Source organism: Ochotona princeps, chromosome 18 (genome assembly GCF_030435755.1).
Source record: "Ochotona princeps isolate mOchPri1 chromosome 18, mOchPri1.hap1, whole genome shotgun sequence".
NCBI classification, from domain to species: domain Eukaryota; kingdom Metazoa; phylum Chordata; class Mammalia; order Lagomorpha; family Ochotonidae; genus Ochotona; species Ochotona princeps.
In genome coordinates, this window is record NC_080849.1 from 10,695,288 (window position 1) to 10,719,591 (window position 24,304).

At 41.5% G+C, this 24,304-nt stretch overlaps 2 protein-coding genes across 7 annotated transcripts in view; one reads left to right on the forward strand and one right to left on the reverse strand.

Moving 5' to 3' along the window:
- RELCH (RAB11 binding and LisH domain, coiled-coil and HEAT repeat containing) overlaps nt 1-7,321 on the reverse strand; it is a 106,218-nt gene extending 98,897 nt beyond the window's left edge. For 5 of the 6 annotated variants that reach the window (XM_058677077.1, XM_058677076.1, XM_058677075.1 and 2 more), the window contains exon 1: nt 6,569-7,320. In XM_058677077.1, the coding sequence (XP_058533060.1) occupies nt 6,569-7,094 (526 nt within the window). In that variant the 5' untranslated portion in view covers nt 7,095-7,320. Of the gene's footprint in view, nt 1-6,568 lie in introns of all 6 variants that reach the window. The other variant, XM_058677078.1, reaches the window with a different exon arrangement.
- Nucleotides 7,322-7,634: 313 nt separating this feature from the next.
- Nucleotides 7,635-24,304, forward strand: part of PIGN (phosphatidylinositol glycan anchor biosynthesis class N) — a 97,425-nt gene continuing 80,755 nt past the window's right edge. The window contains exons 1-6 of the mRNA XM_004579455.2: nt 7,635-7,673; nt 15,583-15,823; nt 18,040-18,161; nt 18,594-18,692; nt 20,716-20,822; nt 22,999-23,123. Coding sequence (XP_004579512.2) covers nt 15,603-15,823; nt 18,040-18,161; nt 18,594-18,692; nt 20,716-20,822; nt 22,999-23,123 — 674 coding nt within the window. The 5' untranslated portion in view covers nt 7,635-7,673; nt 15,583-15,602. The remainder of the gene's footprint in view (nt 7,674-15,582; nt 15,824-18,039; nt 18,162-18,593; nt 18,693-20,715; nt 20,823-22,998; nt 23,124-24,304) is intronic.

Sequence of the window (24,304 nt, forward strand, 5' to 3'; positions counted from 1 at the left end):
GGTATCTCTTGCTTCAGTGAAATGGCAGCTACTTGCCATTGAGAAAAAAACTAGAGGGACCTTCAGCTAAAGCAGCTCTCTCCACCGCACAGTCACAGACATTCAAATAGCAAGATGCTGCTTACTCAAGCATCAACCAGTAGGTCTCAGTGTAAATAACTTTAAAACCACCTTTAACTAGCAACTATTATATTGATAGTAATTAAAAACAACTACTGGGTTGCTGATATTTAAGATATTTTCCAAATGTTTGTAATTCAGATATATGCGGTTTTCATTTTTAGATTGAAGCAAATGTTCTTTTTCAGCTAATCATAAAACTACAGTGAGGGGCAGAGGTGACACATTTAAAAGTTGTATAAAAACAAATAATCAGATTTTGATTTCTGACCTAAAAATGCCATTTAATCTTTTTAACAAACGTACATGTTGGGGCTCACCACTTTTTTTGAAAACTAAGAAATTCAGTTTTTAATGTGTGACAGAAATACGGCCTGTTTTCCCAGCTTCGCACCCTTATCTTGCTTCCTTTTAAAGTCCCGCAGGGACCGGACGTGTCACAGTGCGTGTCTGCAGGGCCCAAATGGGGTAACCTCACTGTGTGGTACGCCAGATAGCAGAGGAGGGCTCGTGCTTCCAAATGGCTTCATTTCCTTCTTCCTTTAAGGGGACTAAATGCAGCCAAACAATAAAGTTACCATTTATCTAAAATTGCACACACCCATGAGGGTTAAATTTAAATTTGATTTTTTTTCAACAAGGAGTATTTTATGTAAACCATAAAAATGATTTTTCTTTTTCAGAATATTTTCTTTAAACATTATCTTCATTACAGAAGACTATTCCACAATTCCTTTATGTGTTAGTCTTGCCTCTCCACCAAGAATAAAAGTTCCAGGATAAGCATTAAACTTGAACAACCCTGTAATCCTTACCTGAATACAGTCTAATATGTCAGTATAAAACAACTGAATACCAACTATTTTCAAATAACTGAAGTAATTTCAGGAAAACATCTTGAAATTAAAATTCTATGGAAACTGGGCCTGGCGGCGTGGCCTAGCGGCTAAAGTCCTCGCCTTGAAAGCCCCGGGATCCCATATGGGCGCCAGTTCTAATCCCGGCAGCTCCACTTCCCATCCAGCTCCCTGCTTGTGGCCTGGGAAAGCAGTCGAGGACGGCCCAAAGCTTTGGGACCCTGCACCCGCGTGGGAGACCCAGAAGAGGTTCCTGGCATCGGCTTCGGATCGGCGCGTACAGGCCCGTTGCAGCTCACTTGGGGAGTGAATCATCGGACGGAAGATCTTCCTCTCTGTCTCTCCTCTTCTCTGTATATCTGGCTTTCCAATAATAATAAAATCTTTAAAAAAAAAATTCTATGGAAACTAAATTTCCACAGACATGAAAAATAATTCTGAAATGATTGGAAAGGCAGAGCTGGAAAAATTACAGCTATGAAACAGATCAATTTGGGCATGTGTGTGCCCCAGGCGAAAGTGGAGCAGCTTTTGCTCTTCCAGAATACAGAAGAAGCCTGAAACCCAATCTCAGCCTAACACAAGGGAGGATGGCAGGTTGGACGAAAGCAGTCACAGCTGGCTTAGCTTTGACCTGTTGACCATGGTGAGATATGCATCCTCGCAGAACTGGGAAAAGACAGGTAGGATCATGAAAGATCTAAATGAGGAAGATTCTTCAAGAAGTCTCCAAGCTCACAAGTGAAACGATTATGTTCAGTCATAAGTAGCTGAGCAGCTGCCTTACAAAAATCTGCAGTGACAGGAAATACAAATAACAAAAATTCATCACTTAAAGGCCCAAGTCAATCCCTGCCCCCACCTGTCTGCTACCTTTACTGTAAAGAGCCAGGCTCATTCTAAATAGGGTAGGCTACAGAGCTAGCCCTACAGGTGCAACCAGCATGACTCTAGCTAATCAGTGTCACTGACTTTTATCTTGCAATCTAATTGGAAACAACATAATTACTGAATGGAGTTTTTTCTGGTTCTACCGGTAAATATAGAGGGGCAAATGCTATATGCATTCCAACAGGTAATATTAACTAGAAAAGATCTAATTACTGCATCAAATAGAACCAGTAGCATTGCAACAATGCTACAATAATTTGCCAAATGCTATGATTTCCTCAGAACATTTGCTAAAAGATGGAGAGATAAAACCCAAAACACTTGAATTACAGTCTTCTACATCTGTGGATTCCATATGTGTTGACCCAAAATATTTGGGGAATTTTTTTTTTTGTCTCTACTGAACAAGTCTGTCAAGGCTTTTTCTTGACATTAATCTTTCAGTAATACGGAAGAAAAACTTTTTGCACAGCATTTACACTGTGTTGGGTGTTTTAATTACCCAAAGATGATTAAAACTGTACAGCAGGGTATGCTTTGGCTCTGGCAAATACTTATCATTTTATTAAGGGACTTAGAAAATGAGTATTTTGGCATCCACAGCAGGCAGGCCTCATCTGACTTTGGATACTAAGGAATGCATACAAATGAATGGATGCATTTCACAAGCGGGAACACTCCTGCACTTGTCAAACACACACAGAAAACATGGCCATGAATCCATGTATATGAAGCCTCACAACAGGAGGAAGTTATCTATAGTGAAATTGTCACCCGGGGAACTTGGGCTCTCCTAGGGGTGATGCTGGTGGAAGCGGACCGAGGCAACTGCTACTGATGGCCATGTAGGGGGTAAAGGCCAGCGATGCTGTTAAATACTCTGATATGGGGGCACTGGGTACATGGCTTAGGTAGATTTAGGCGAATGGTACCTAATTACTGCCACCATTGAACTGTAAATGTATCCCCTCACCTACAGATTTACTACATTCACCTTCCTGGGATGTATCTATACCTTAGGACCAGGAGGAAAAAGACACCATCACGGCCACACAGAAGTTAAAAGGTGCCGTGAAAATCCCAAAGGGTCTTACACATGACACACATGATACTGATAACATAGGAGGAGGACCCTTTTCACTCTTGACCCTCTTTGAAGATCCTTCTAGAAACTGTTCTTCAATCCATATACAGGCAACTCTGTGTCTTCTGGGTGGGTTGCTCACATTCATGTGAACATATGTCCATTCTTTCTTCTAAATAAATCCTGCCCTCATTTGTGCACGGCATGTATGCCTTCGCTTGGAATTCTTACCTCTGTGGAGGCAAGTACCTGGAACAAAGATTACAGTACCTAGGCCACCCACAACCCCATAATCCCCAGCACAGTAGACTAAGCAAGGAATTAGCAGTCCCACATGTCCACATGACCAAGCCCAGGCTCACTTGCCCATTGGTGGTCTAGTAGTGGGAATGGGGCTACCAAGGGTAAAGAATAAAGCAACCGAAGGAATAAAAAAAAAATTCTGTGGTAGTAATTAATTCATTTGTTAAAACTATCAAATTGAACACTTAATAGGACTATACAAATTTCACCTCATAATTGATGGTTAAAATATATAACAAACACATTTCAAAGATTTATTATTTGTTTGATTTGGAAAGGCAGATACACAGAGACAAGGATCTTCCATCCACCGATTCACTCTCCAAGCGGCCACGATGTTGGAGCTGAGCCTATCTAACGCCAGGAACCATGAGCCTCTTCCAGGTCTCCCAAATGGGTGCATTCGCCCAGGGCTTTGGGCCATTCTTTTTTGTGGCCTGCTTTCCCAGGCCACAAGCAGGGAGCTGGATGGGATGTGGAGCAGCCGAGGCATGAACCAGCACCCACACAGGATCCTGGCACATGTAAGGTCAGATTTAGCCACTAGGGCAAGCACCAGGCCCTAATTATTGTGTTTTTAGACCTGTAGAAGAGTAGCGCATTTGGCACAAAAATGAAGATACCACCTGGACATCCACTTCCCTTATCAAAGAGCCTGGGTTTGAATTCTGGCTTCACCTGCAATTCCAGCTTTCTACCCATGTACACCTTGGGAGGCAGTAAGTGATGGCTTACTTAGGTCCGTTCCTCCACACACAGGAGAGATCCTGATTGATTGCTGGGCTTTAACCTCGGCCTGGCCAGCCCTAGCTACTGAGCACATCTGGGGAGGGCTGTGGACAGCGGTGTAATTGTATGGGCTTGGTTCACAGTTTATATCTCAGTTGCTCCACTTCCAAGCGAGATTCCTGCTGATGCAGAAGGGAAAGCAGTCTTTGGGCCCCAGCACGCACTTGGCATATCTGGAAGAAGCTACTGGTTCTAAGCTTTGGCCTGGCCATTGTGATAATTTGGGGAGTGAAACCAGCAGAAAGAAGATCTCTCTGGAGATAAGAAATGGAGCCGCCGGGATTAGAACCGGCACCCATATGGGATTCTGGCACGTTCAAGGCAAGGACTTTAGCTGCTAGGCCACAGTGCCGGGCCCACAAATAAATTTTTAAAAGAGCCCGGCACAGTAACCTAGCAGTTAAAGTCCTCGCCTTGCACATGTTGGGATCCCATATGGGAGCCAGTTCTAATCCTGGCAGCCCCGTTTCCCATCCAGCGCTCTGCTTGTGGCCTGGGAAAGCAGTTGAGGATGGTCCAAAGCCTTGAGATTCTGCACCCGAGTATGAGGCTCTGGGCTCCTGGCTTTGGATCAGCTCAGCTTCATCTGTTGCGTTTGCTAGGGGAGTGAATCATCAGATGGAAGATCGTCCTCCCTGTCTCTCCTCCTCTCTGTATATCTGACTTTGCAATAAAAATAAAATAAATCTTTAAAAAAAACTTAAAAAAAATCTTAAAAAAATAATGTAACTACCCTATGTATATGTCTCTATATTTCCAATACCTAAAGCAGGTCTCAAACAAGATGTTAGAAAAGTACATGAATACTTAAGTGTGATTTTTTTTTATTTCAAAACTTAGACTATTTCAAGAAACACTAAAAATGTATAAAGCAAGAGCATTAAAAAGTAAATTTTTACTGCAAAATCCTACTATTCTTAAAATACCTTACTAGTTTCAATTATTACTTTCAATACAAAAAAATTAAGGAGAAATTTTCATTCTAGAGAGTGATACCAAGCCATTACAAGGCAAGCTGAAAAAGTTAAGTGATCATGTAAATGCATAAGTTATAGGGAAAGAACTCCTTTCATTGTTTGAACACGGCAGAAACACAAAAGATGAGTACCACTCAGGTAGGCTCAGTAACAGAATGGGCCGCACAAAGTGTGAGGAACAATACTTTAGAACTAACTGGAGAAATATTATTGTCAACAAACCAAACACGGAAGAGCTGAAGGCTCCAATGAAGGCTTTGAAGAGACACAGTGGACCAACCAAGCAAGCTCCCAAGCCTGGAGAATATGGCGTGCATTTGCAAAGGGAACAGCCCAGCTGGGTCTTGAGGAAGCCCTAAGGGCTTGTCAGGGAAAATCATTAGATAACTCCGAGATAGTTTCCCTCTCCCTCTTTTTTTCAACCTACTGACAACTTTGCTATACTGCTCTTTGTCACCCAATGTAGTCCTTTCAGGTCAGCAATGAGAAAACTCTTTTCCTGAAAAGGAAGATTACCCTACAGCCTGAAAAATGAAGGTAGACCTCCTGAGAAAAAAATCCTTCCTTCCCAGAGGGGGGTGTGCAAAGGTTTTATCTGGCACTCTTTGCACTTCCACTACAAGCACATTTGCAATGTTACTGGTCTCATTCAAAGGCAGAGAGGAAAAAACAGAATTAAACAGCTGCTTCAAAATTGCAAATAAATGGTTACCAAACCCAGTTGGTCTCCAACAGCACACTGAAACATCTCATACCACCAGGAAGACACACACCAAGCTGCAAGCCCAAGGGAGACACTGGAGATCCTAAAGTTGGTACGATAAGGCTTTTGAAACCCTAAGGAACACCTACAAACATGTGGATGAGACAATTACTTCATCCTGCTAAAAGTCCGTATGTCAGGGCACACAGTGGATCCCCAAAGCCCTTCCCAGGTGGGGACAGCACTGCAGGCAGAACCTGTCTGTCTTGCTCCTGGCATTTACCGTCATTGGGAAAGGAAATTAAGGCACTGCAACTGAATCACATCGATTTTATTTAAACAGATCAAACGCTGTGCAGCGAAAACCTCCCAGTTCTGGAGGAGAAATCCATTTCAAAGACAAAGGGTCTTCAGTGCATTTGACTTTGCAGAGAGAGGGCGGGCAAGCTAGAGCAGCTAGGTCGCCTGTTCTCGTCTCTCTCCTGACTTTGAGTCAGAGAGAATTACTGCGGCCAATTTCTGGGAGGCAATTTCCTGGTACTGTGATTCAGAGGCTGGAGAACAACAAAAAGGCTTGCAGCCAGAGCCAGTTTTCGAGGGAGACTTCTGGAGGCATGAAACAGCCAGCAGCCTGGACACTATCGAGATGTGTATAGATAACAGCGATAAGGGAGTCCAGCACCGGCCAAGAGCTGGAGGCAGACACAGCAATCACTGCGGAACGATCCTCTTGCCCCCACCCCTCCCACACACACCCTAGACTCAGTACCCGCTCACTAGTACCCCTGTTCCCACCGGAACTCCCTCCAAGCCTGTCAGTGTCTGACAGGCTGCGTTCACTTACTGAGCTGTCCCCCGCCCGACGCGGTGCTGGGTTCCCGGCCTCCAGCGCCACCGACACCGGCTGCTCCAGGGATCCCCGGCGCCCCGAGACCCGGCGGGGTCCCACTCTGCCTCTCGAAGTTGCCTGGGTTGGAGAAGTAGTCGCGCAGCCGAGGCAGCTCGCGGCCGCTCTCCAACAGCTCGGTGTGCAGCTCCAGGGCCGTCAGCAAGTACTGATCCCGCAGCAGCTGAGCCGCGATCGCGTCAATGGACAGCCGCGCCGGGGTCTCCCCGGAGCCCCCCAGGGCTGCCGCCGCCGCCGGCTCCCCAGGGAGCCCCGGCCGCACACTGCTCCCCAAGGCCACGGGATCCTGTGGCGACAGCGAGCCCGCAGAGCCGGGATCCAGGCCACCTCCGGCACCCAGCCGAAGACCTGCCCGCCGCTCCTTGCTGGTCGCCACCTCCTCGTCCTCCTCGTCTGAATCGCTGAGGAAAGGATTCACACCGCCACCTCCACTGCCACCACCTCCCGGCGCCATCGCCGCCATTTTATCCTGTCAGGATGGTGGGCGCCTCCCTGACTGGCGCTGACAGGCCGCAGCCTGAATCCACTCGTTGCCTCAGCGGACACGGCGCACCTCCACAGCCCGGGCCTGGCCACTCCCGCCTCCACACTTAGACAGCAGGCTCAGGCTCGCGGGCACGAAGGCCGGATGCTGCAGCACCAGCAGCTCCACAGCCGCTGCTGCACCAGCAGCCGAGCTCTGCAGGCGTCTTCCTGGTCTCCAATATCGCGAGATCTCGAGCCGGCCCTGACCTAGCCCCGCCTCCCCGCCACGCCCCTGCACCTGTTCCCAGCGCCCCAGCAAAGATTGAAGGACCCGCTCTCCGCTCAAAAGGGAAACCCCGCCCCCAGCTCCTCTGTGATTGGCTGGAATTGCTGGGCGCAGGGACGGGAGGGGGCTGGCCCGGGGGTTCTCGCGATAGCAGCTGGGGCCTGACCCGTGTCCGGGGCGTTCAGAGGTGCAGGTACCCATGCGGTGGTGGACTGGAGGTTCCCTCTCGGGAGGAGGAGGACCCTGGCCGTTCCGCGCGCTGAGAAGGCCTCGTTCGCGAGATCCGGGCAGGTAAAGGCCAGGGACTGATGCGGCTGCTGGGAGAGTGGCCACGAGCCCGGGCCGCCCCGCTCCCTGGAGTCCGCCGCCTGGACTTTCTCGGCCGCGGACTGGCGCTTGCCCCGCCCTGGGCTCCCGTGCCCGCGCACCCCGGAGGGAGGCTGGCGACCTGGGGACAGTCTTCGGGTCTCGGCCGTGGTGCTGTGTAGGGTTGGGTGCGAGGTGCGGAGAACTGGCTGGGAATGGAGCTGCGAGGCTGTGAAGTCCCCGACCTGGACAGCTCCCGGCGCTCCTTCAGCACTTCAGAGCCATCTGTTCACCTGTAGACAGGGAAGACTGATGGCCATAGAAGTTCTGTGAGCTGGTTAAGTCACCTCCCCGAAGGCACTGCCATCCTTGCTGCATCCCTAAGACCATTCTCTTTTTTAAAAGCCCTGCAGACTTTCTCATTGGGCCATCTGGACTAGAATCAAAGTTTTGTTTTGCAAGACAACTATTTTAAAAGATGCTTTACGGAGTTTTGATTCTCATTATCTACCAGTAGTAGCACGTAAAGTTGGAAGATTCATATGTTTATCCTTGTTTCAAAAAGACTTGCTTATTTGAAAATCATAGTTATCAGGAAAGAGGGAGAGACAGCGCGAATGAGATCTTCCGTGCACTGGTTTACTCCCCTGCATGGCTTCAAGGGCCAGGGCTGGGCCAGGCCCAAGCCAGGAGCCGAGAGGCCATCTGCACCTCCCACGTGGGTGGCATGAGCCCCAGGACTTGGGTCATCTCTGCTGCTTTTCCCAGGCCATTAGCAGGGAGCTGGCTGGGAAGAGGAGCAGGTGGAACGCTGTGGGTGAGTTAATGTGCCAGCACAGTGCCGGGCCCAGTGTTTATCTTTTATGCCGTGCCTTGGTTACAGTCTGAGGTGTACAGGGAATATTTGACAATTATCGATGCTGAAGTCTTTCTGATTGCTTCTGTTTTCATCACACACGAATTGCCACCTTTGCATTTTTAAAGTTTCTTACGGTGCAGTTACTAATAATCACACAAAAAATAGGCAGTGATATTCATGACTCTCAAGGAGGCTGTGTATTTAATGAGTGACTAAATTGTCTCATTTAGCCCTGTGGAAAAATAGGTCAGTGTGTTGATTTACTTGTAGAAGTATGACAACAGGTAAGTGGAGGCTTTAATTTCAGCTTGCACTGGCTCAGTAAACTAAAATTTCATTTGAACGAGGCCTTGGGAGTTTTGTTTTTGCTAGAAATTCTTTAAAACGGCATTTGTACCAAAAATGTGAAGTATTTTGTATGTGACATTAGCGTCTGAGGAGCTAATGACAAAAATTTTTCTGTGCTATTATTGAAGAAAAGCTTCAGAAAAAAATAGGGAAGTAGTATCAAAATGGCTAATACTATATCCTAATACGTATTTCTTAGCAAAGAAAATTGCCAGTCCTTATTTTAATTGAGTTTGCTGGCAAGATTAAAAACGGAGCCGATTTCCTGAATGGAGGATGAGTGACAGCATGAAGATAAATGGATGGTTATGGAAGACATTTCCATCATGCGGCATTGCAGAAATCTCCTGCTGTTGGGGCTCCTAAGAAGGACTGCTTTTTCAGGAAGAAGTGCATCCCAACCCCATCAATTGTGTATTGTGTGAGGCCTTGAGACTATGGGGCGACTCTCAGCCTCACTGGCACGCCTTTGTTACAGGGGATGAGGGAAGAGCTCGCAGTTGGGAAGGTACTTCTCACTGTGCCTGACACATGATATGTACTAGTTCCTGTAGCAATTTTTTTCTTTTAAGGTTTATCTGAAAAGCAGAGTTAGAGAGAGAGGAACAGATCTTCCACCCACTGACTAAACAACTTTAAGGGTTGGGCAAAGGCCAAGCCTGGCCCAGAACTCCACTTGGGAGTCTAAGGTGGTACAGGGGTCCAAGTACCTGGGCCATTGCCAGGGCACTCACTGGAGCCGAGTAGCCAAATGCTTGAACCCATGCCCAGATGGGATGCCAGCCTCACAAGAGGTGGTTTAAGCTGCCAGTGCCGATGGTCAGTTCTTAAGACCATTTGGTAGGTTCAAAAAATGAATGTCCATTGTTGCAGTAGCTAAAGGCTGGAAAAATTATTAAGTCATCAGGCTGAAGGAGGAAGTGTCTGAACTGTACCACATGCATGGAGAATACATGAACAGTGTTTTCTCACACTTATATAAGGTTGGCTGCACAAGTTCTTAGAGGCTGACCTCCCATCAAGGTGCGGTTTCCTCTCTCTCATTCCTCCCCTGTACCAGGGGACTTGTCTCTGTGACCTTGTAGGCCCGTAACAAATCAGCTGACCAGTCTTCCCTACCCTCCACAGTTCTGAGGTTTAGTTATTAATTAAAGATGGAGAAGAAGCAGCAGATGCTAGAATATTAATAGCCGATCTCTATTTATTATTGATTGTGTTGAGGAAGTTTCCTTTCTACCTGGCAATATTTGCATGAATCTAGAACGTTAGCTCTAACGTTTCATCTTAGCAATAAGGACAGTCATTGATGTTTGTACATTAGAAGTGAAAATATAACAGGTATTCTCCCAAGCACATCAAACATGGTGTTTAAGATATTACTTTTGGCTTTTATTAATTTTTTTATAAAAATGTTTTTAAAGGATTTTATGTATTTAAAAGTCACAGCAAGAGAAAGATCTCTATTTTTGTAAAGATTTATTTATTTTTATTACGAAGTTGGATATATAGAGAAGAGGAGAGATAAAGAGAAAGATCATCTGTCCGATGAATCACTCCCCATGTGACCGCATCGGCAGGTGCTGTGCCTATCTGGAGCCAGGAGCCAGGAACCTCCTCCAGGTCTCCCACACGGTTGCAGGATCCCAAAGGTTTGAGCTGTCCTCGACTGCCTTCCCAGGCCACAAGCAGGGAGCTGGATGGGAAGTGGAGCTGCTGTGATTAGAACCAGCTCCCATATGGGAACCTGGCACGCTGAAGGCGAGGACCTTAGCCACTAGGCCATGCTGCCGGGCCCAAGATCTCCATTCTTACAGTTCGCTCCCCAGACAGCCATAATGACCAGGCCAGGCTGAAGCCTGGAAGCTGGAGTCTGGAGTCTTTTCTGGGCCTTTCACGGGGTCACATGTGCCCAAGCCTTTGGGGTTTACTCTGCTGCTTTTTGCATACTGTTAGCAGGGAGCTGGGTTGTATGTGGCAGGACTCCTGCCCTGGTGGGCTGTCGGCAGTGCAGGTGCTGGCTTTACACGCTCTGCCACAGTGCTGATTTGGCTTTAGTAATCTTAATGTCAGCACAAGTAATATTTTGAATACAAGTTTAAAGTTTTAGTAATAGTGAAAGTAATTCTGTGTGTGTGAGGTAAATGCACCATGGTTATAAGATAACTTTTATTGGTATATGGGTGTATCTTTAACATTTTAATAGTTTTACATTTAAATTGGAGGTTTGCAAGCAAACCATGGCAAGATTTTCTCTTTTATTAAACCTGAATGAAATTTGATTATCTTTAAAGAGAACCATTGCTTACAGTGTTATTGTACATGTTTTTATAAAATGTGCTTGGCAATAATAAGATATGTAATATGTGAATGTTATTATTTTGTAATGAGTGCAATTTTATGTATATTAAGTTAACTTAAGCATAAAAGATGAAGATATTTGTTTCTGAAGTATGCCAAACGTTAACTGATCTTATTCCAGAAGAAAAAATTATAAATGAGACAACCTCTAGTGGTTGTAGTGTATATTGCACTTACCTTTGAAATGACAATTTTAAGTAATTTATTTATCCAGCAAATCTTTGAGTCTTAAATTTTTTTTAATTTTCTTTTTAATATTTTTCGCATAGTTGAGAGGGCTGCATGCCCATGTGGTCCTGCAGTTGGGGTGGGAGGGTCAAGTATGGAGGAAGGCGAGTGGAGCAAGTGTTTCAGTTGTCTTTTCTTCTGTGTCCACAGGGGAGGAGGGGGTGGGGCCACTCAGGGATGGGAGAGGGTCCTTCGATGACACCTTAGAGACCCCCATGTGGGGAAGAGTATTCCAAGGATGATGTTAGTTGAGTAGTTTTGATAGTTCTGAGTGTCTTTGGCTTCATTGTACCAGGGTTGAGAAAATCTTTCCAAAGTCTGTTGGTTGACAAAGTCCACCTTGGTGCATCCACAGATCCTGGAACATGCTGCAAAGTTTGGCCAGGAGAATTGTCCGGCCTGTTCTGTTTTCCATCCTCTGATAAGGCAGTTGACATTCCCCTCTCCTGGTTTTTGTTTTCAATGACACTGGCTGTTTCTGAGCCTACAGAAACAGGCCCAGAGAGTCTGAGTGTAGATTGTTCTTGTTAAGACCTACTGATGTTCACGGTGACTGCCTAACTTGCATTAAATCTCTTGAACATCATTTCAATGAGTTACAAAGGAAATGCTCTGTGCCATTTTCCCGCACCAGTAGTTGCCATCATATCTTGCCAAGTTAAAAGGCTGCCAGATTCTCAACAAGAATTCTGTAAGTCATTCTTTACTGCAGTCTTTTCATGGAAAGTCTTTTCAGCTTCTTCCAAAGTGTAAGTTGATCATCTACTTCCTTCTGCTAACTTCCACTGTGTCAATTTAGAGTCATTAGCAATAATCTCTTCCTTGGCCTGCATTGCTTTACTTAGTTTTCTAACAATCTCTGTGGTTCTTCTCTTCGGCTACTGTATTTCCATTTTCTCTATTTAGCCAGTATAATACATATTAGCATATACTCTGGCAAAATGTTCAATGTTTGCTTTATTTATTTAGTTTGTTTTTAAAAAGGCTTATTTATTTGAAAAGCAGAAAATTAAAGAGAGAGAGAGAGAGCATGCACTTCTACCTGCTGATTTACTCCACAAATGAGGGCAACGGCCAGGACGTGGCCAAATCAGCGCCCGGATCCTGGAACTCCATTCCGGTCTCCAGTGGATGGTGGGGACCCAAATGCTGGGGGTGTCTTTGCTGCTTTCCCAGGAATATAAGCAGAGATCTGGATTAAAAGTAGACAGCCAGTGCTCGAACAGGTGCTCACAGAGGAGCAGGCTGTTTTTTTTCCCTTAAAAAATATTTTTTCAGATGATAGGTAAGTCTGAAAAGAACACTCATAATGTAAATACTGTTGGATTTCTTTAGCATCATGTTTTGTAAGGTAACACTAAATGACCTAACACAAAAACTCTTCAAACAAAGCTGTTTGCAAAGAAATGTCATGTGCCACAAAGGCAACTAAAACAGGTGTCTTCCTGACTTGCTCACCATGCGTGTGCTAGCTTTGAGAGCATCATTACGGGTATCTTCAGCACAAAAATACTGCTGGGTGAGCCTTAGTATTAGAGGGACAATAGTTCTTTTCACTGAGGCTTGTGTGTACTCTCTACAAAAGAGTGAGAAGTATCTTATGTCAGAAGAGAAAATAGCAAGTCATGGAGAACTAGAAATGGGAAATCTGCACATCCCAGTGGTCAGCTGGAAAATCAGAATGGCATACAGTTAAAGTGTTATGATAGGACCAAGGCACTGAAAACATTAATGCTCATTCTCAGAATTTTCAGATTTGGAGCAGCAGCTAATCCTACATCTTTAGTAGAACTTGTATTTCATTCTGAAGAATCCGAACCTTTAGTTCTACAGTAAGGATTGTATTTAAGGAAATGAAAATTGTTTAACATTCATGTGGTTAATTTAGCATTTATGTTCATTAAATTATTTTTCTTGGTGAGCAAATAAAGTGATTTCTCAGTTTGAAATTTTGGCATTTAGAATATTATCTTACTCAGTGCCTCCTTTTGTGTTCATATTTAGCTTGTTATGCTATGTCTATTTGATATAATAGCTTTTTCCTTAGGAAGCCTTTAACGTAAATAAAGAAGAGAAATATGTATTGGTGAATTATTTAATTTATCTTTAGGGGGATCATATCCAACTGAGAAACTTGTTTCTATTTTCAGTATGTCAAGCTAAGTAAATGTACCTGCACCTAATATAAAAGACCAAAAAAATGTAGCACACCCAAAATACATGTGAATTTAAACTAATCACATTGATACTTTAAAAAAAAAAAGCAAGGGGAGGGCAAATGGCTATACTTTTAATTTGAGGTTAAACTATTTTCTTGGGGCTGGCATCGTAGCATATTGAGTTAAAACACAAACGGCAAGTGGTGTGGATGCCAGTTCAGATCCTGGCTATGCCACTTCCAATGCACCTTCCTGCTAATACACCTGGAAAAGGAACAGAAGATGACCTGAGTGCTTGGGCCTCTCCCTTTCCACGTGGGAGAACCACATGCGGTCGCAGGATTTGGCCTGGCCCAGGCTGGTATGGCCATCTGGGGAGTGAATCAGAATGGAAGCTTTCTCTGCGTCTTTCCTTCTTGCTCTGTAACTCTGTCTTTCAAAATACCAGAGTGATTTGCAAAATTCGGGAGAAGAAGCAAAACCACCAACAATGCTAGTACAGGTAAAAGTCCAGCAGAGCAGGTTATAAAATAGCAAGTATTTTACCTTAGTGTCCAGAAAGACATTAGGCTGCTGCTTGCTGTGTATTGAAGCTCATATATGCTAAAGAAGAAGGAATCATTTATTCTGAGCATTGCTTTGGATTGCATCATAGTGTGTACTATTGAATTTTTATATTTTGTCAAATACCATTAATATTTAGTTGACTGATTCAGTAAAAGCAAGTGGCCCCTAATCTGACCTTTTGTTCTCTTAGTTTTTCTTTTTTCTGCTGTGCTTGTCTTTAATAAGTGCTTTCAGTGTTTCTGTTATTTTTGCAGAGTATTTTGCCAATTTTTCTTTCTATGTGTGATTGTTAAGGCCAAGCAATGTAAGATGTGTCTGTGGTCAGTATTATTTCATCTTTGGTGTTTTAAGCCCAGGGTCAGTATGTGTAACATACACAGTTCAATTACAAATTTGAGTACTTTTCTCCCACTAACCTGTAGAAAGACTCACTAACCCAGGGAAGTTGCAGGCTAATTTGAAAAATCATCCTGTAGAATATTTGATCTTGGCCATGGAATGGAATGTTATCTTACAAAATTATTTGCATGTGTCACTTTGCTTATTTTTCCTTGTTTTCATGTTTGTAAATTCATGAGATCTTTGACAATATCTTCTTGGGAGTGTGTGGTAACCCAGCTCAACCATGCATATGCTGTGTGCACAGAACATTTTATGCAATGAATAAATGTAACCTTAAAAAATTGATTCAGAGAATTAAATTCTGAGAATGGCGGTAGTTGTCTCATGGGCAACCAATAATAGTATAAGTGATATATTCTGTTTTGTATAGAATTTGATTTGACTCAGCCCTAATTCATTTTAGGATTGATTTAGCTCTTTGCTTATATGTTAATTTTGATATTTTAATTTTGAAAAAGATTTATTTTTATTGAAAAGTCAAATATACAGAGAGGAAATCTTCCATCCGCTGATTCACTTCCCAAGAGGCCACAACGGATCACAGCTGAGCAGATCCGAAGCCAGGAGCCAGGAGCTTCTTCCGGGTCTCCCATGTGGGTTCAGGGATCCCCTATGGATCCCAGAGCATTTCAAGGCAAGGACTTTAGCCACTATGCAACTGCACCAGACCCTAAAATGTGAATTTTTATGAGTTTAGTTTTTACTTTGATTAATTATAAGTAATTTATTGGTCCTGATCACTTTTCATGCTTGAATGTTTTTTCTTCCATGTAGTTTAAGCAATATTTTGTTTAGATGTTATCTATAGTAAAGGCGTTTATTGTTATCACAACAAATGATAGTGAAATAATCAGGTACATTTTAGAATGTGTCCAATCTACATATACTACTCAAAATAATGTAAAATGCAAATGATTTCATTAAGCCTTACCCAGGTTTAATTTTGTGCCCTCTATCTTTTTTCTTCTCGTAGATTAAATAGTCACACTGAATATGCTGCTGTTCTTTACTTTGGGATTGTTTGTGCATTTGGTGTTCTTCGTCTCTATCTTTGACATTTATTTTACATCTCCTTTGGTTCATGGAACGACTCCTCGGGTCACACCATTGCCTGCTCCAGCAAAAAGATTAGTGCTGTTTGTCGCTGATGGCCTGCGAGCAGACTCCTTCTATGAGTTGGATGCAAACGGAAGTTCCAGAGCACCATTTTTAAGGTAAGTGTGTCAGATGATGCGGAGAGATCGCTTAGGAATGTTACCCTGAGCACAGATAAACAGGGCTGTTGTCCGCGACTGAGCACGGGGCAAAGATGAGAGAGGTGGGGTGCCTGGCCATTGGCCTCTGTCTTCAGGAGCAGCAGAAGGCCAGTTCCTCTCCTTCTAGGTGTCAGTTCCACTGCTGCGTAAGTGGATATGATATTAATCCAAACATATGGATGACCTGCTTGGGTACATTTGTCTAATATCCAAACCTGGCTCACACTCCATTCTATTTATTAATTTTGTCAAGATTTATTTATTTGTTTTATGGAAAGTCAGATATACAGAGAAGAGAGACAGAGAGGGGGATCTTCCATCTGTTGAATCACTCCCCAAGCGGCCACAATGACTGGAGCTGCGCTGATCCAAAGCCAGGAGCCCAGAGCCTCTTCTGGGTCTCCCACACGTGTGCAGGGTCCCAAAGCTTTGGGCCATCCCCTACTGCTTTCTCAGGCTGCAAGCAGGGAGCTGGGTGGGAAATGGGGCTGCCAGGATTAGAACCAGCACCCATATGGGATCCCGGTGCATACAAGGTGAAGACTTTCGCCACTAGGCTATTGTGTTGGGTCCATATACCCCCACTTCATTATTTTGTTCTTAAAAAAATAAGCATACTAACTTGTAAGATAATGGCAAGCATGAATTAATGGATGATTAATTATGTTTGGAAAATATAGACTTCAAAACAAAGTATAATCATCTATAAAAGTAGAAAGCCCTGCTAAGTTTATATTGCTAATTTAACTGTGGCTTCTGTTAAGTAACTTTTGAACAGAAATGTTTCAGTTTTAGATTTTTGAGGCTCCTGTTAACAATTGTTCTTTTCTGGTGTTTGGCAAGTTCCCTCAGAAGTCCTTACTGATGCTGTTGTGGAAAAATGGAAACCAAGTTAAAGAGCAAATTTGTTTAATATATGCTAATGTTCATCATCTCCACCAGCCATTATTATCTTCTATCCCTTCCCCTATTTGATGTTTCTCTTCATTGTTTTTATTAATGTGTATGTGTTTATTTCTCACTGAGAGAGAGTAAGAAACACAGACATCTGTCTTCTTTCTACTGGTTCATTCCGCATCTGCCGCCTTGCAATAGCCGTGGATTGGCCAGGCAAAAGCCAAGAGCCAGAGACTGCTTCCAGGTCTGGCACAGCGGTGGCAAAAGCCCAAACACAGGGCCCGCCTTTACTCCTCTTTCCAGTCTGTGAGCAGGGAGCTGGTTTGGAAAAACCAGCAGCACTCATAAGGGATGCCACCTCCACAGCAACGACTCTACCTGCCACACCTCAATTCTGGCCCCTTTGTTTTTCTTTATAGTTGCACTGTAGTGCAAGTTCCATGAAGGCTGGGACTGAAATGTCACTTTATCTCCAGTTCCTAGAACAAATAGGCAGCTAACAAATATTTGTTGACTGCTAGAAGAATCAGTGATCTTGAATGCAACGTTCGTGGTAACTTCACAGTAGTTCATAGAAATGTATACATGTTAGTATTAGAGGATAAAAATTAATAAATGAACAACAGATCAATAGAAGACTAGTAAGAGGAAACCACTATAGTATGCAAAATAGTGTAATATAAGTTTCTACAAATAATTGAAATCTTTTGGTGATATAGTTATTAGAACTCAAATTAGTTCCTTTAAAAATTGGCAGAATTAAAATGTACACGTTGAAAGAAAAAGCCAGAGTTACAGAGAGGGGGAGATCTTCCATCTGCTGAGTCACTCCCCAGCCACAGTGGTCAAGGCTGGCTGAGGACAAAGTAAGGAGCCCAGAGCTTCTTCCAGGTCTCCCCTGTGGGGGATAGGTGCCCAGGCACTTGGGCCATCCTCTGCTGCTTTTTCCAGACTAATAGCAGGGAAGTGGAGCATCTGGGACACAAGCTGGTACCATTATGGATGCCAGCATTCATGATGTGGCTTTACCCACTATGCCACAATATGCTCTATTTTGTCTCAAGGTTGCTTGTCATGGCTGGGTGGTTCTTTGTAGGCCTCATGCATGCACAGTTTGTGGAAGGTCTGGGAATGAGCTTAGCCGGAGTTTTGAAGATTCTTTTGTTTCTTAAATTTTGACTCCTTTGGTTTTGACTCCTTCTGTAATAGTCTTATCCTTTTGAAGTCTTCTGAGATGAGCAAATCACAGCGTGTGTAATCTGTTTGTGATGTCTTAGGAATGTCATCATGCATGAAGGCAGCTGGGGGATATCTCACACACGTGTGCCCACAGAATCCCGGCCAGGTCATGTTGCCCTGATAGCTGGCTTTTATGAGGATGTCAGTGCAGTTGCCAAAGGTATTGTTTATTTAAACTGTTTCATTAAAGGAAAAATTTTCCATACAAATATTGCTTCTTTACCTCTTAATCATGTCACAATGTGGAAGTGTTCTGAGATATGTTGACAAGGGTTTTAGCATTTTTTTACACATGGTACCAATTTAGAGGTAAGCTTTAGTCTCATCAACCTTTTCTATCAAAGGATTATGGTTGGATGAATCCACAGTTTTCTTAGATGACACTTTTTAAAGTTCAAAAGTGGGTCTGCATTTTCATAATAAGTAAATTATTTTTTTAAAAAGAGTGGTATAATACATGTAATAAAAAATCTATTGTTTTGTGATTTTTTTTTCCTCTATATTGTTACTTCAACAATAGCTTTTTGGGGGACTAATTTAACCAAATATATATTCCTAATATTTCTTGCTTTTTTGCTTCAACTACATGAAGGTTGGAAGGAAAATCCTGTAGAATTTGATTCCCTTTTTAATGAGAGCAAGTACACGTGGAGCTGGGGAAGTCCAGATATCTTGCCTATGTTTGCCAAAGGTAAGAGTAACTGATTCTATTTTTCAGGTAGAAAATTAATAATAAGTCAGTGTGTTATATTTTACTTACTATGCTTTATGTTATATTTTACTTACTATACTTACTGATTTTAAGATGTATATTTTCATCTTTCGAGCATCTCTGAGAGATATATATTGCAGTGTATGCACATATCAGGCTAATTGGCAGTGTTTTTTGCTTCTTCATTGCCCTGATTCCCTTTCTGCATGCCCACGATGGCTGAGATTAGGCTGGGTTGAAGCTGGGAGATGGCAACTCAATGCACATCTCCCTTGTGGATGACAATAACCTAATAGCCATTACCACTGTCTCTCAGGATCTGCATTAACAGGAAGCTGTAAGCAGAAGTTGGAGGTGAGCATTGACCCCTGGCATTCAATACATTCAAGCATTTTAACTGTTAGACTAAAAAACAACCATCCCTAAATGCTGAAATGTGTTATTCCTATTTTAGTGTACTTAATGTGCTGCATATATTTTGGCACTGATACTTGGTATTTAACATTTTGGAATTTACTAATGTATTGCATTTGGGCCTGGCATGATGCCTTAGTGGCTAAATCCTTGCCATCCATTTGCTGGGATCTCATATGGGCGCCGGATCGTGTCCTAGCTGCTCCATTTCCCATCTACCTCACTGCCTGTGGCCTGGGAAAATAGTCAAGGACAGCCCAAAGCCTTGGGACCCTGCACTCACATGGAAGGTGCAGAAAAAGCTCCTGGCTCCTGGCTTTGGTTTGACTCAGCTCCAGCTGTTGCGGCCACTTGGGGAGTACACCAGCAGACAGGAAGATTTTTAATTTCTGTTTCTGTTTCTCTCTCTAAATCTGCCTTTCTAATAAAAATGAATAAATCTGTGAAAAAGAATAAAATACATATGTTATTTTCTAAAATCAGCTGGACAAATTTCATGTTACTGAACATGTTTTATTGAAAGCAAATGAAAGGTCATTTCATTTCATGGGAATTTTTTTTAACTTGCTCGATGATGAGTAGAAGTATAATATACTGATGGTTGTTATGTTCTTAGAAAACAAAATTAATGTTCAGAATTTTACATGTGACATTTGTAGAATTATATTATACTGGGCAGGTAAAAAAATCTCAAAATGACTGCCTGTTTTACATTCCTTTCTTTGGAAACTAATCCAGCCCTTTGTGGGGGTGGCAGTAAGTGTGGATTAAATATCTATCTATGGCTTACCAAATAGCACCCTCCTTTGGGCTCCATTGGTGGGACAAGACCAGTGCCTTCATTGGGAATGGTCCAATAGGAATGTTCCGTTTCTTACTTTTTATAGTGATCAGCAAACTCATTCAGATCTTTTTACTTGGGCAGTGTGGAGTAGGATGGCTGAGCTGAACTAATGTGATGGAGATTGTCGTTTTCTCTTCCTTATGGCTTGAGGGGCCTATCCAACCTTGAAGTTCATTAAATTAACTCGATTCCTAATAATAAAATCTTTCAAAAAAAAGATTATTCTATTAATTTCTTCAAGTTGCTTGGCAGTAAACAATACTATTACCCTGTTTTGAGAAATGTACACATAGTCTATGAATAAAAGAAATGAACTATTTAAATTTTCTTCTTGCCTTAGGAAAATTTATACACGAAATATCTTCATCTGTTTTAGATTGTAGCATTCTTAGAATGTCACTTAATCAACATTAATCCTTGAAAGAAATAGATTTTTGGTGCTTAGTTTTTTTGCCTATTGGAATTAGCTGGCAATCTAACTAACTTACATGTAAAATAAAATATACATAAACTTGGAATATGTTATTGTGAGGCCAAGAAGTGGTTGAGTTTATTAAAATACATAAAATAGTCTATGACAAAATAAATAAATGCTAATTATTTTCCCTCCCCCCACTTTCTTTTTCCCACTGCAACACAGGGCACTTTGGAAAATTCTACTCACAGCAGTTTTTGGGTGACTCTCTTAAAGGTTCTGATCTTTGAAAAGTTTTTTCTAATTTTGTTTTTGAATTTTCTTCACAGGAGCTAGTGGAGATCATGTTTATACACACACTTATGGTGCTGAAAGAGAGGATTTCGGTGCCCAGGATGCAACAAAACTGGATACCTGGGTCTTTGATAATGTTAAGGTATATTCTGTTGAGTAATTAATCTACAAAACACCAAAATATTTTTTTTTTACTAGTGTTAACAAAAATTTGAGTCCTTAGTAAATCTTTCTTAGATTTAAAGATATGTTCCTGCTTCTACTAATTTGCTCCTAAAAATTCACCTAGAGGTGTTGACATTTTTACATTGTAAGTGCTGAACTCAAGTTAGGTTCAGTTATGCAACAAAGAAATAATACTTCAGAGGACTCCCACATCAATGCCATGTTGCTGCACAGTGGGGCATGAGCACCTGGCTGCTCCACTTCTAATCAGCCTTCTTGCTAATACACCTGAGAATGCAGCAGAAAATGGCCCCAGTACTTAGGACCCTTCGGCTCAGGGGAAACCCAGATGGAGTTCTAGGCTCCAGCTTTGGCCTAGCCCCAGTCCCAGCTGTTTTGGCTATTTGGGAACCAGCAGACATGAGATTTTCCTCTCTCCCTCTTTCTCTGTAACTGTCTTTCAAACAAATAAATAAATGTTCTGTCTCAGGAAAGATAATGACAAACTGGAATAGTCTAGGATAGTACAGGTGGTTCCCGAATATTATGAAGACTAAGTCTCCAAAAATTCGTCTCTATCCTCAGAATATAGATTTTATGTCCAAGATCCTTCATTATCTAAGACAGTGTTGGAGTTGCTGCCTTTAGGCCCACAGTAAGGTCAATCTAAAGAACCTTCTCTCCCGTTAAATTAGATTTATTCCAAAGAGCCTTAGATACACATAGCTTTCTAATTTAATTGTTATTTAAGTTTTGTTGGCCACAGCCACAAAGACAAATATACTTGCAAAATGTGTAGGTTTTAAGTTTTGAGCAATGCCATAACCTATAGTATCCAAGGCTTTTAATCAAGAACGTGAAAATGCGTGTTGGGCTGGTCACCAAGCACCAAGCAGTGTTGGATCTTGTGATGCATAATAAATATTTCTTGAATATAGAAATAAATGAATGCTTTAGATATAAGCATTGAGAGAAATTACACAATGATAGATTTAAATATATTGAATTTTGGGGGGAAACAAGCAAGACACGTGTTTAAATTGTGTTTGGAATATCAACCTTCTCAAAGCTACTAGAAATAGAATAAAAGACAAGTTTGACTTTGCAAGATTCGTGTTTCAGTTTCCAGGCTGAGTGAATAGTACTTTTTTACATAGCTGAGCAATTTTTTACTAATCATGAACAAATTACAAGTTTAATGTCTAGAATTTAGCTCCATTATTAAAGACCTTGCTGTTTCCATCCAGTTTTAAAGTTTCTTAGGGAATGAGTCAAATGCATGTGTGAGCGCTAGGGCGACTTGCTGTACGAGGCGATAGGCTGCGTGTCTGAAGGATGTGCTTGTTTTTCATTAGTATTTTCTCTAATGGCATCATTTGTCTTTTTTTAGCATTCATAATGTTGAAGAATTACTTGAAATTCTTCAGACTTTTTTTGAATAACTAAACATGTCTTTTAGAAAGTTAACATTCTGTGGGTAGAAATATTTATGTAACAAAGATACAAGCTTTGGTGTAGCCTGCTGACTTAAAAGAATTTAAAGTATTTTCTGTAGATAGTTGAATATATTTGTTCATGTGTATATGAGTACAGGGTGAGTCCTTTGACTTGAAATGGCTTCGTGAATCTATTTTATATGAAATTGATGATTTCTTAATTTTTTGCTCTATGCATCTTTTTCCATCACATGATGTGAAAATAGACTTTAATTGGGGCAAAAGTATAGGCCTTTTGTAATGTTCTCAGTGGGAGGTTTTGATTGTAAAAGGTGGTAGCAGTTGGGACAGTGAAAAATGGTCTCACATTTACTATGCTTAAAGAATAATAAATCGTTTTTAAAGTGTTTTGTCTGTGGTTCTTGGCAAAATCTTTCTTTAATCTACTGTATTGGAGTAAGTTAGATATGGCATGACAGAGTTAAAAGATTTTCATAAAATCATTATTTCCTTTTTTGTCCCAGTTATAATCATCTAAATAATTTACGATTTGATCATAGATGTCTGAGCTTAGAAAAAAAACTTTGTGTTTATAGATCTTGAGATAAATTTAGGTAAAAATTTAATGTTTAGTTAAGTATAAATTTAAATGTTTTTATCAATTTTGTTTTTTAAATAAAATAAGCTAGCGTTTTTAATTGATTTTTTTATGTATAGGACTTCTTCCATGCCGCCAGAAATAATCAATCTTTGTTTTCCAAAGTAAATGAAGAAAAAATAATTTTTTTCCTGCATTTATTAGGAATAGATACAAATGGACATGCTTATCGGCCATCATCAAGGTAATTTTAATGCTATGTTCAATTTGAATGTTTTGAGAGAAACAGCTATTCTGTTTATACTTGTGAAGTATGTTGGTGTTTTCTTTGTACTTAAAACAGAGCTAACGTTTTAGCTTACTAATATAATGTACGATGATTTCTCAGTTATATAAGTTGTAATATGATGTAATGATTAACATGGCATGTATTGTAAGCAGTTATAGCCAGTGTAAGTAAAATAAATCCTGCATGTATCCTGTATTCTTTGTGTATCCAGCAAAGAAGACAATATTTTATCTAAAACATTAATGTATACTAGAAAACTCTCTGACTCTTGAAGTAAAAAGTGTTTTATGGCATTAATTATTGTTATTATTTGAAAGAGAAAGGGGCACACAAAGAGAAATAGAAACCCACACACAACAGGGAGAGATAGAGAGAGAGAGAGATATCTTTCATCTGCTGATTTCACTCTTCAGATGCCCAGTCTAGCCAGAGCTGGGTGAGGCAGAATCAGGAGCCTGGCACTCAATTCAGGTTTCCTCTATGTCTGGCAGGGACACAAGTACTTGACCACTCAGTGTGCTTGTTAGCAGGAGGCTGGAATTGGAAGTAGTGCTGCAGTTCAAATCCAGGCACTGTGCCAGGTGTGGGTGTAGGCATGCCAAGCTGCATCTCACCAGCACTGTCAGAGGTGCCTGCTTCAGCATTTGTTTTTATATTTCAAAAAAGCTACATGATTAGTCATTGCTTGTATATTTCATTTAATCAGTATTTAGAAGTAATTGTATAAATTTTTCTATTCTATAATTCATTACATTCTTTGTATACACAGCAAATATTTTTTTCACTTTTATAAATAATAAAGAAAAACTATGCTACTCTTTTATTCTTTGCTTTGATTTTGGTTCCGATTAGCTATAACTGTGCAGTCTGTTCAGATGGCTGCCAGTAATGAATATTTCATGTTCTGTTTTTTAAGATGATATACGGTTTTAATTGATGGAATGAACATTCATATGAAACCAACCTTGTGCAATTGTTCGGAAAGCCTAAACTTAATATTTTTTAAAACATTGTATTTTATATACAAATATTTTATGAGGTAAAATATTTTATATTTGAAACAATGTTTCATGTGTTTTTATGAAGATTTATTTTTATTTGGAAAGCAGAGTAGCAAAGAGAAGAAGAGACACAGA